Source organism: Macaca nemestrina, chromosome 6 (genome assembly GCF_043159975.1).
Source record: "Macaca nemestrina isolate mMacNem1 chromosome 6, mMacNem.hap1, whole genome shotgun sequence".
NCBI classification, from domain to species: domain Eukaryota; kingdom Metazoa; phylum Chordata; class Mammalia; order Primates; family Cercopithecidae; genus Macaca; species Macaca nemestrina.
Genome location: NC_092130.1, coordinates 97,929,393 through 97,942,190, shown reverse-complemented (window position 1 = coordinate 97,942,190; position 12,798 = coordinate 97,929,393). Strand labels below are relative to the sequence as shown.

Here is a 12,798-nt window from a genome sequence, read left to right as displayed (position 1 = left end):
TTGGTGTTGGAAAGTACCGCACGTTTGGTATGAGAAAAGGAATCAGAAAAAAGACATTACAGATGCCAGCATAATTCAATGAGGACAGAATAGTCTTTTCAATGAATAGTTCTGGGACAACTGGCTATACATATGAAAAGACTGAAGTTGGACACCTACCTCATGTCATATACAAGAATTAACTCAAAACTGATCACAGACCTAAATGCAAAAGCTAAAACTATAAAACTCTTAGAAGAAAACATAGGTTTAAATCTTCATGAACTTGGATTAGACAATGGTTACTTGTATATGACACCAAAAGTACATGTGAACCAAGAAAAAATACGTATTCTAGACTTCATCAAAATTAAAAACTTTTGTATTTCATTGGACACCATCAAGAAAGTAAAAAAACAACCCACAGAATGGGAGAAAAGTTCTGCAAATCATGTACCTGATAAGGTTCTTGTATCTAGAATATATAAAGAACTTCCACAACGAAACAATAAAAAGACAAATTAACCAATTATGAAAATGGCAAAGGATATGAATAGACATTTCTCCAAAGAAGATATATGAGTAATGTGCAGGAGAAGCACTCCTACTTCCACATGCCTGCATATGGACTCTATAAGTGATTATATAAGCCCTCAATTACATTATAACTCCCCATCCCAAATCTCCATCTGACTTTCTCCCTCTGGATGTCCCATGTACCTAATTAACACTTCAAGCTCAACCCATCAAAAATGGAACTCATTATTTTCTTGGCTCTCTCTCCATGGCTCTAACATATAGACGGTGGTCAAGTTAGAAAAGTTGCCATCATTTGCCATTTTTCCCTTTCCCTTCAATATCTTATGGAATGATCACCAAATCTAGATAATTTTATCTCCCATCTCTCAGTCTTCACTGCTGCTACCTTAGTGGAGACCCCAGCCTCTCTACTGGATCAGCAGAGCTGTGCCTCAGGCAACCTTCCAGCTCTGGTCAGACCTCACTGCCTTGTTGTCAGCTGTGTTCCAATGCCTAGCCCTAGGCCTGGCACAGAGCTAGCAGTTATTAAATATTAGTTGAATAAATGGCCAAATAAAATGGGGAAGAAAAATAGAATATTAGAAGCTGTGATATGATAGTTGAGTGGGCTTGACATCAATATTCACCAAATTAATGGAACAAATATCAGAAATGAAACATCAAAGAGGCAATGGAGTCATAAATGGGAAGAAACCTGAGGAATTATAAAGAAACAAATCATGTTGGACAAACATGAATTATGGTGAAAAATGCAGCAGATATATTATACATTTGATATTTTGAATTATCTTTGTCACATTGTGTTATGAAAACATCCTTGTAAAACTGGAGCAAATTGACTATCTGAAGATACACAGCATAAAATGAGATACAATTAATGGAAATGGCAGGAAATATGCAAAGAGAAAGCTCCAGGAGGCCGGGCATGGTGGCTCATGCCTGTAATCCCAGCACTTTGGGAGACTGAGGCAGGCAGATCGCCTGAGGTCAGGAGTTCGAGACCAGCCTGGGCAACATGGTGAAACCCTGTCTCTACTAAAAAAATGCAAAAAGTTAGCAGGCGTGATGCTGGATGCCTGTAATCCCAGCTACTGAGGAGGCTGAGGCAGGAGAATTGCTTGAACCTGGGAAGCAGAAGTCGCAGTGAGCCAAGATCACACCACTGTACTCCAACCTGGACAATGAGAGAAAAACTCCATCTCAAAAAAAAAAGAGAAAGCTCCAGGAAATCATTGCCCTTCTGTGTTCCAGGAAATAATTGCCCTTCTTTAAAACATATACAAGTGATTGAACCAGTAGTTTTTATTCATTGTATGAATCCTTGGTCATGAAAGGGAAAAAACTCTCTGGGTCTCTCTCTGTTTCTCTCTCAGCCTCCCACATTTCCCTTTCGCATCCTGAGAATATGGAACTAGATTTAGCTAAAATAAGTGATTCTACAATAAATGTTGAATTACATGAAGATACTTACCCAAAGCCTATAGCCACCCAGTAGTTTCTGACTCCCTGATGGGGCCCCACCATAGGCAGAATATCAGGAGAATACGTGATAGGACCATTGACGACATTGATGATGTCAGCCTTTTTCAAGACAGGAACCATTTCCATGGCAGCTTCAATGTGTTCCATGATTCGATCTAGATCAGACTCAAAGAGTTCCTTTCCAAAACCTAAAAAGATTTGCCCTTTGTGGTCAGGATGCCATAGCTGAGCTGACAAGTCCTGTAAAGTGATTTAAGCCTCTGACATGGCCTACATTTTAAAATGGCCTGTTGGGAAAGTACTGCCATATTTTGTTAAAGTCTAAACTTGATATTCACTATCAACAGATGAGTATCCATTTATATTACTGAAAACAATGTTATTGTTCTTGAAACAAAATCATAAAAGTTAACCTTTAATTAATAGAAAATTTAAATGTATGAATAATATTTTATTTCTGTTTTTGATATTTCTGATATTTAATCCAATCACAGTTTTTTTTTTTTAAACATGACTTGGCTTGTCAAGAGAGATCGTTATGCTTCAATTAACCATAAGAACTTATTTTATCCCCCGAGATGAGGGCAAATGGGAGTTTACAGAGTCATGGTAGAATACTGGAAAAAGTGGAACACTGCTCCAGGATCTAAGATGATAGATTTTAGACCTCTTTTAACTCTCCTTTCAGCAGGGAAGGAATGGCCTGGAGGCCTCCTTCCTCCAGCCTGCCCCTACACACATCCAAGGGCTAGAGTTCTGAAAAGAGGCAGGGTCTTGAAGCACAATCCTCCTCTTGTCCTAAAAGTCACTGTGATTACAGGCAGGGCCACAGATGAGCTTCTAAAAGAATGTCTCCACCAACACTGGTGATTTTTCCACATAGCAGCCAGCCAGCTTCTTGCCCTTCCTGGGGACTGCAGGTAGGGTCAGCCTCATGGAGGCCTGCACACCATCAGGGTTAACTAGCACACATGGGTACCCATGCTCACCAACAGCTAACAATGCAGCTCTCCCTCCAAACGGCATTATTTAATTATTTGTTCAAGATTTATTTGAAGGAGAAGCTGCCAGCATGAGGGAACAGCAGAGAGGGAGGCTTTTAGTGGTGTTTCAACCCTCCCTGTGGGATCGGGAGCAATTCCGCTCAGGCCCAAATGTGCAGAGCCCATTCAGCACAACCAAAGCCCTGAAACCAGCTGGCCTAACTTCTGTGAAAGGCAGTTTAGTGATCATTTGCTATTATTTGGGCCTACGCTTTGAGGAGTAGAATGGAGGGATTCATTTCCTATCTCAAGAAGCTTATCAAAGTATAATTTTAGGAAGTACCATTTCCTACATTTCTTTATATTCCCTGTAATATTTCAGTCCCCAGTGATTTTGTAGCTCTTTTTATAGATTAAAACCTGAGATACCTCCTTAGATGACCCAATCTTCAATCTGGCTCTGTGGAAGTATTTCATGAAAAGCAAAAACAGACCCATCTCCCTTAAAGAACTTGAAAGAGAAACTGTAGTATCCCCTGCTTTGGCATAGAGGCACAAACCTTTTCCATATCCATTTACGTAGCATGGGAAGTACTCTGTTTACAGTACCAAAAACCCTGCTCTGTTATAGACTCTCAGGTTTTCATTCTTAGTAGGATGGATATCTGGCCTCTGATATCAGTTGTGTTTCCAGCTGTAAAAGCACAATAGCAACTATATTCAAATCTTGAAAGTAGACCAAGCTGGCAGTGGATTAAGGAAAAAAATGGGGAGGCAGGAGGTTGTGTGGGCAGGTAAAAATGTATCTGGAACCTTTCAAAGCAACTAGAAATGTTTCTTCAGCTTCTCTAACATCAGCTACATCTTTCTTCCCCCCGACTCCCTGCTGTGATTGTTCAAAGGGATATGAGAACAGAGCCCACCTCAAACCCATCACCTCCAATGTCCCAGGTATCTGAATTAGTCTAGAATTATGCTGTTGTCTTATTCTACAGCCATCCCCCAGTCATGGAGAGGATGAACCATTCGTGTCTGACCAGCACACACTTTTATTTGCTAAACTCACCTGGAGGAACTCCATTGGTGACCCAGGAGTCCTGAACTTTCATTTTCTCCTGACTTTCATATGGACCAAACAAAAGCCCATCCCTTTCCTGTCGGAGATAGTATGATCCTTCCAGGTCACGGAGCACAGGGAGTTCTCGTTTCAAAGCTTTCACTTCAGGTATAGTCGATGTAACAACATATTGATGTTGAACCGGAATGAGAGGATGTTCTAGTCCAATCATTTTACCTACTTCACGAGCCCAAAATCCTTAAACAAAAAAATCATTTAAAAGTGTCAGCACATATATAAATACACAACTGACACTCACATAACAATTTATATTAGAATAAAATGTTTAAAAGGCTTAAGTACTCATGGCAAAGTCTAATAAATGTCATAACCATCTTTAAACTTTTTGTCATTGCAAAACTGAATGGGGAAAGAGAAGACAATACTTTGCATTGCCCAGAGATTCGAAGATATCTGTGATCTAGGGGAACTCCATTCCTGAAAATGTTGTTACCCACAAGCAAAGGTAGGCAGGAAAAAAATTTAAAAAAAATTTATTTGAAAGAAAAAACAGCCGGGCGCGGTGGCTCAAGCCTGTAATCCCAGCACTTTGGGAGGCCGAGACGGGCGGATCACGAGGTCAGGAGATCGAGACCATCCTGGTTAACATGGTGAAACCCCGTCTCTACTAAAAAATACAAAAAACTAGCCGGGCGAGGTGGCGGACGCCTGTAGTCCCAGCTACTCGGGAGGCTGAGGCAGAATGGCGTGAACCCGGGAGGCGGAGCTTGCAGTGAGCTGAGATCCGGCCACTGCACTCCAGCCTGGGTGACAGCGCAAGACTCCGTCTAAAAAAAAAAAAAAAAAGAAAGAAAGAAAAAACAAACAACCCAAATATACAACATGTACAAATGTCAATAAGAAGCACTGTTACAGACTGCCCCTATTTGTGGACAGGGACAGTCAGGAAAAGGAAGAGGCCCCCATGTTGCTGTGACCAACCTAATACATAATGATATACCTAAGAAAGCCCTACAAGCCAACTCTTCTATCCTCTAAGCCCTATTCTCCCCAAATTGTTGATGCCTAAAATTCCAAAAATACAAGATTGTTCTGTTAAGGTAAAATTTGAAAATGGTGCATACTTTGGGAGAGAAACCACATTAAGTTTTATCTGTTGTTTTAAAAGTTTAGTTTGAATAAGATCCTTTATTGTAAAGGCACAAAAGCACCAGAAGTCAAAACTAGGTAGAAAGAGAAGCCACAAGAAAGGGGAGATTGGTCTCATAAGTAGGCGGGGAGTTCCCTAGACAAATGTTTCCCACTTAACTGTTAGCACAAAGATTGCCTTATTTGTGGAGGTGAACGTTACTTTTTTCATTTGCAAAAGATAGAACTGGATAATCTGTGGCTGAAAGGACCCTGGATTATTTCCCATGCTGACCCTTCAGTACACAGATGTAGGAGCTAAAGGCGAGTAGGGTAAGACATGCCCAAGGCCACACTGGACATCCTGTAATCATCACATCTTACTGGTTTTTCTTGCTGCAGACTTTATTTTTAAAATCCAAGGTACCTTCACTGTATAAAGGGATTTTATAATCTAAAATAATAAAAATGCTTATTATTTGGCAAGGATATGGTGTTGACTGACCATCATTAGATGATCTGGGGGCAGGGAGTTCTATTTGCTTGTTTGTTTCATAATAATTTTGAGTGATCATTGAAATGATTACACGATCCTATTTATTTCTTTAGGGGTTGCACAATAAGTTTTTAACCATTACTGTCTCTGCTGTTTTTCTGAATCTAATAAGGAGTCCTGAAGTCTCTATCATTATGAGGTTCCAAGCTAGACAGAGAATCATCAATTATGAATCAGTCTGGGAACCTACATTATGTACGTGTGTGTGTAAATTTATTTCCTTGTAACCATCTAAACCGTTCCTTTGCATTCTATTGTTTTGTTTGTTGCAATGGCTAAGGTGGTCACACTTGTATAATAAATCCAGAAATGGGTACCCATTTGCAAGCCAGAAATCTAACTGTGGGCATCGGAGCTATTTGCCAGTGTTGTTTTGTTTTGTTTTTTGAGACAAGAGTCTCGCTCTGTTGTATAGGCTGGAGTGAAGTGGCACGATCTTGGCTTACTACAACCTCTGCCTCCTGGGTTCAAGCCATTCTCCTGCCTCAGCCTCCTGAGTAACTGGGATTACAGGCCTCCGCCACCACGCCTGACTAATTTTTGTATTTTTAGTAGAGATGGGATTTCACCATTTTGACCAGGCTGATCTCAAACTCCTGACCTCAGGTAATCCACTGCCTCCAGCTCCCAAAGTGCTGGGATCATAGGTGTGAGCCACCACACCTGGCCTGTTTTGTTTTGTTTTTGAGACATGGTCTCACTCTGTCGTCCAGGCTGCAATGGAGGGCAGTAGTGCAACCATAACTCACTGCAGCCTCGACTTCCCAGGCTCAGGTGATCCTCTCATCTCAGCCTCCTGAGTAGATGGGACTATAGGCACATATCACCACGCCTGGCTAATTTTGTACCTTTTATGGAGACAGGGTTTTGCCATGTTGCCCAGGCTGGTCTTGAACTCCTGGGCTCAAGCAACCTGCCCAACTCAGTCTCCCCAAGTACAGGCGTGTTGGTCTTTTAGTAATTTTGAGACTTACTCTTGCTAGTAGGAAGATGTGAATTACCAATGTCTGGACTGTGTACGAAAATATAGCCAAGCCACATATTCTAGTTATGTACACTAGAACAATTTTTGAATATACAAAAATCAAAATATTTAGCCTAGCAATTCAAACTGCTACAATATCCTCGATATATTTGTTTCAATTAAAAACATAAATTGAAAAAAATAAATTCTGTCCTATTCAAACATATTTATGAATTTCTGAGTCCAATTGCTTGCTTATTAATGCACTTCATCATTAATATAAACTGGAAATGTATGCAGAAGTATCATATCACTATATTACTTCAAATCCCATAGCAAGCTGTTTTACCCATAGACATCTATGGGGCTGGTGTCTTTAGCATTCTCTTCTTCCATACATCAATCAAATTAACCTAAATCTAGCTCGAGTTACACTTCAACTCCTGCCTGATCACCCACCCACTAAGTCCAAGGGAAGAGAGACAAGTGTGGAAGATTCATTCTAAAATCTACCATTATCACCTGAAAAACAACTGAAGAGAAGAGTCAATTAAAAATGACTACTGGAAATGGCTTCCAGTTTTTAAAAATGCAGTAATTAATAAAAATGAGGTTAAAATGCAGGCTGAAGGTTCACGGACAAGTTTACACCTACTAGATGGTTTATATGATGACAATGATGGCCTCATGCTTTGATGCAGAGTATCAGACACAATTAAGCAAGTCTTTTTGGCTGAACACTGAGCTTCATGTGAGCACAACCCAATCACATTTCTGATTTGCCATGTTAGGAAAACTCTTAAGTAAATTTTACAAAGTTATCTCAGATTTAATAAGTCAATTGGAAATGAGATCAAGAGAAACGTTCAACACCATGTGGAGAAAAAGCCTGCATCATAATAACTAGTACCCGCCCGCGTCCCTGAGCTGCACCTGAGGGAAAGGGTAGAGTGAAGCCAATTTGGAAAGCTTCAGTAACTAAAGGCAAGTTAGACTACTGCCCATCAAGAGGTCGGAAGCATCAGAAACTTCCCCAGTTCTGCTAGCTCAGAATACAGTCATTATATTCTCTCTCCTGTAGAAACACCTACACAATAGTGTTTCTTTAAAGATTTTCTTGCAGATCATCTGGTACAGACAGTATAGTACCTGGAGTAGTTATTTAAAATGCAGCTTCTGAGAACCTACCCAGACCACCTGAATTAGAATCTTTTTGAAGCTTGGGAAACTTCCCGAGGTGATTCTTATGCACACTAGCTTGATAACCAAGCTCTTTGGGAAGTCAACTTACCAGCAGAATCAGTGCTGGATTCTGCACCCACTCTGCTAGTAAATTGGAAAAGAAAGCAGTTGAGCAGTCTTAAATCTGGTACCAAGAAGCTATCATAACCTGATGCTAGTGTCTCCCAGACTAGGGCATGGAATATGAAGGAAATAATTGCAATGATCATAATAATTACCTAATTTTTTTACTGCTTTCTACCTGGTGAGCCCTGTGCTGGGTACTTTACATTATAAGCTTATTTACGACCCATAATAACTTTTCAAGATGGGAGATATTATCCCCATTTTACACATAAGTAACTTACCCAGGTCACTCAGTTGGCAATGTGTATGTCTCTGGGCCACAGAGCACCACTGCCATGGACAATGCCAGAAACACATCAGCTGACAAATTTTTACTCTTAGACTTTTCTTTTTATGGATACCCTGCAGACCCAGCAGCCTTTACATCTTTTTCACTTTGGTTGTATTTCTAAGTCCATATCCTGGTTCCTTTAATCAGATTTCAGTGCTGGTCTGAGGGCCTTGCCCGAATTTGGGAGATACCCTGGTCACACTGAGAAACTGTGGGAAACATTCCACCAGCCACACACTCTCCACTCATTTTATTATAGCATGATGCCTACTGCAGATGGTTGCTTTTATTCATAAAATTGATCTTTGTTAGCTTCAGTTCTAGAAGGGAGCATATGCAAACTTTTGTTCCCAATTACTGAGGCTTACCCTTTGGGGGATCTTCTATGCTTTAAATGAAGATTTTTTGAAAACAGACTTACAGATAATTAAACACACACACACACACACACACACACACACCCCTCCACACCTCCTGTGGACTGCTAATATGTAATCAGTTAGATTTTCTTGGTAACTTTTACCCAGTGGAAGAAAAGAGATGGAAGAGAAAAAGAAAAAATAAAAAAAAAGATTAGGGAGCAGAGGTCTGATCTGAATGAGATAAAGAATTGAGATAAGTTACTTCCCACAAGTTTCAGCAAGGAGCTGCCTGGAGTTACTAGGAAAAGGGAGTGGAAGTGGCTAGGCAAAAAGCACAAGAACAAAGGAAAAAGGGAGACATTACCACTCCATGCAGGGCCACTCTGTCCTAATTCCAGGGACTTGTTTTCCAGGCCAGCATGAGACAGCTGTTCTCAAGGACCTCCTTTCCCTGCCCTCCTGTACCCCATCACCCCACAAGATTTCACAGCTGCAGAGAAAGCTTCATCTGGTAACTAGTGTTAAGGGTTTAGGTCAGATCTCTTTGGAGATCATTCGGTCTTCCTCTTCAGTGATTCCTTATTTGTTACAGTATGTGGTTTAGAAAAAAAAAAATGTATTACAATGACAACTCATTATGTTTGTATGTTGATCCATTTTAGGAAAACAATGGATGTGTTAAATTAAGGTCTTCTATGTTATTTCTCAAAATGTCAATCAGGAATGTATGATTGCCTAAAGTACTGTGTTGAGAAAAATGGTGGGGCTTTGTCCAAACACATCTGAAATGAGTGCAGTGATGATTAGCAATGTCTGCCACAGGTGCTGGATGTGGAAGTCTCAGTATGTTACTTTAGTATTTGCTATCATGATGAAAACAGTCAAATGTTTTTAGGGCCTGAATTCATGAGACTATAGAAAAAGTTGCAAAATTACAAAGAATCCTTGCTACTTAGAAAAAAGTCTGAATTATTTCATTGCCTTAAGTTTTCTGACAGAATTTAGACCAGAGATTCCTAACGACATTAAGAGAGTATAGTGTCAGACTGGAGGGAAAGTGAGGCTCAAAAACAATGCAATGTTGTATTGTACCACTGCTCTTACTTTTTAGGCAAGTTATTTAATATTATTGCAAATTTCAAATTATATTAAGAAAGCATGATATTTTATTGCTTTTCAAATAGGAGGCATGGTAAGAGAATTCGGAAATAACTAATTTAGACTTAAATATTGAAGACATGACTTTGTCTCTAGGACCACCAAAAATGCTTTGTTAAAAGTAGTATCAATTGGCTGGACACTGTGGCTCACTCCTGTAATCCCAGCACTTTTGGAGGCTGAGGCAGGTGAATCACCTGAGGTCAGGAGTTTGAGACCAGCCTGGGCAACATGGTGAAACCCCGCCTCTACTAAAAATACAAAAATTAGCATGGTGGCAGGTGCCTGTAATCCCTGCCACTCAGGAGGCTGAGACAGGAGAATCGCTTGAAACTGGGAGGTGGAGGTTGCAGTGAGCCGAGATTGCACCGTTGCACTCCAGCCTGGGGCACAAGAGCAAAACTTCGTCTCAAAAAAATATATATATAATACATATATGTATATCAAAAGTTACAATACAGAAAAAAGAATCATAAGGGTATGGGTTCTGGCTTGTCCTCATGGGATATCATTTGATCAGATAAATAATAAAGATTATTTGCATTCTCAAAGAAAATCAGTCACTGCCTCATGCTTATTTTAAGTTTTAAAGTAAACATTATATACCGTAGGAAAATATAAACTATTATCCCAGTTTAGACTGCACAAGCATTTTCACTGTAATTTATTTTGCATGTGTGATAGTTGAAAATGACTTGACATGCAATCCACCTATTCGAAAGTGTATTAACTCAAGAATCAAAAGGCCAGATCCCAGTCCTGGCTCTGACATAACGATCAGTGGCCACTTGGCCAAGTAACATGACCCTTTTGGACCTTGCCTCTGCAAATGAAAATAAGTGTGTTGTTGGATTATCCCAAATATCCCTTTTGGCTTCACTACTCTGAGTCCAAACTGTAACAGAACAACCAAAAGAGAAGATTATGAAATACGTTTAATAATGTTCTAGAAGGAAAAGGGTTTAAAAACTTTTTCAACTAGAGTCAAAAGTCATCAGAAATGGGTAAGAGAGAACCCAAATGAGCAAATCTGCCCTAAAAAGCAAACTGGACACAAAAAGGATGCTTATGAACTTCAACACTAGAATTTGGTTATTCATATACAGAAACAGTGAACACAGGAAGGAAAAAGCAGCATAATTTGGAAAAACACAATCTGGAGCAAAATAAAATGCAGAATGGAGGAAATAAGCAACTTTTTATGGATAACCAAGGACAGAGTGTTAGCGCATCCACCAAGAGCAAAGTGATGGAGGGAGGGCTTTGTCACTTAGAAACAGACAAAATGTTTAATTTGGGAGCATCACAGTGCTTCATGACAACATCCATAGTATGCAACATTATGGCTAAATATCTTCTTTCTTTGGCACTTAAAAAAACAGAAATTTCAAAAAAAACGATATGCTTACCTGCAGCATTCACAATTCTATTTGCTCTCATAGACCCCTGTGGTGTTTCAACGTCCCATGTTCCATCTGACCTGGCTTTCAGAGAAGTTACTGGTGCAGGATATTTTAAAAGGGCACCATATTTCCTAGCCCCAGCAGCCAGGGCCATAGTTAGAGAATAAGGATCAATGTGACCATCTCCAGGATTATACAATCCAGCTAAAACCTAAATCAATCATAGCAAAGTCAATATACAAACAAATATATACTTATTACTCAGTAAAAAATATATCCTGCTAGCAAACGTTTAGTAAAACTGGACATTAAAATTGTTTCTTGATCTGGAAAGTAACTGGGTCCCTGAAGACTTCATGAAAAAGCCACCATTCAAGTCCTGGACTGCTGAAAAGAAAGAGAAATAAACCTCTTTCTTGTTTACACCTTATTTTGGTTTCTGACATTTGAAGCCAAATCTAATTCCAATTGATATATCAATTATAATTTATATTTAATTGTTTAATACTGTTAATAAATTACATGTTAAATAATATATCTGGTGTCAGGAAATTTATGTTCGATTCAATAATTCAGCAATTAATTACTGAATATCTACTTTGTTTTAGGCCTTCAGACAAGGTACTGTGGGGAGAACAAAGAAGAATGAAACTCAGATGGAATAGGTTCATAGAATGATCAGTGAAATATTAAATATTCAACAAAAATTGGCTGAGCACCAAATACGAGCAAGGAGCTTTTGTCAAATGTCTTTTCTGTATCTATTGACATAATTGTGTAGTTTGTCCTTTATTCTATTAATGTGGTATTGTTCCATTGATTAATTTTTAGATGTTAAACCAACCCTGCATTCCTGGAATACATTCCATTTAGTCATACTGTATAATCTGTTTTATATGTTGCTGAATTCAGTTTGCTAGTATTTTGTTGACGATTTTTGTATCTATGTTCAAAATGGATACCAGTCTTTCTTTTTGGGGGGATGCATTTGTCTGATTTTGTTATCAGGACAATACTGGTCTCATAGAATGAGTTGAGAGGCATTCACTTTTCTTCTATTTTGGAGGAGGTTGAGAGAGATTGGTATTAAGTCTTCTCTAAATATCTGGTAAAATTAACTAGTGAAGTCATCCAGGCCTGGGGTTTTCTTTGTGGGAAGTTTTTGATTATGAATTCAATCCTTTCATTTATTATAGGTCTTGCGCAAGGGACTTTCTATTTTAAGGGAATTCACATTTCTAAAGACTTCCAAATGTCACACAGGTGTTTTATAATGGATATGACCTCATTGTAGTGATCCCACATCCATTTGGTTTGGTACCCTCTCCCAGATGCAGAGAATACCCTTCACACATATTCCCATTGCTTAATGAATGCCCTTGAGAAAAATTCATGATAGTGAGGAGTTCCAGCAAAGCATTCAAGATTGACATATAAACAAATATAAGTATATCCTTACTGGTAGTGGAGGTAAAATTTCAATGCAGACAATGCAGTGCAACACCAATCTGCCATCACACTGGTAT

At 39.2% G+C, this 12,798-nt stretch overlaps 1 protein-coding gene across 2 annotated transcripts in view; it reads right to left on the bottom strand.

Annotated features, from left to right (window-relative positions):
* LOC105475093 (dimethylglycine dehydrogenase) overlaps nt 1-12,798 on the bottom strand; it is a 70,156-nt gene that overhangs the window by 41,317 nt on the left and 16,041 nt on the right. For both annotated transcript variants that reach the window (XM_011730087.3, XM_071098780.1), the window contains exons 5-7: nt 11,279-11,483; nt 4,051-4,299; nt 1,991-2,189 (exon numbers count right to left, since the gene is read on the bottom strand). In XM_011730087.3, coding sequence (XP_011728389.2) covers nt 1,991-2,189; nt 4,051-4,299; nt 11,279-11,483 — 653 coding nt within the window. The remainder of the gene's footprint in view (nt 1-1,990; nt 2,190-4,050; nt 4,300-11,278; nt 11,484-12,798) is intronic.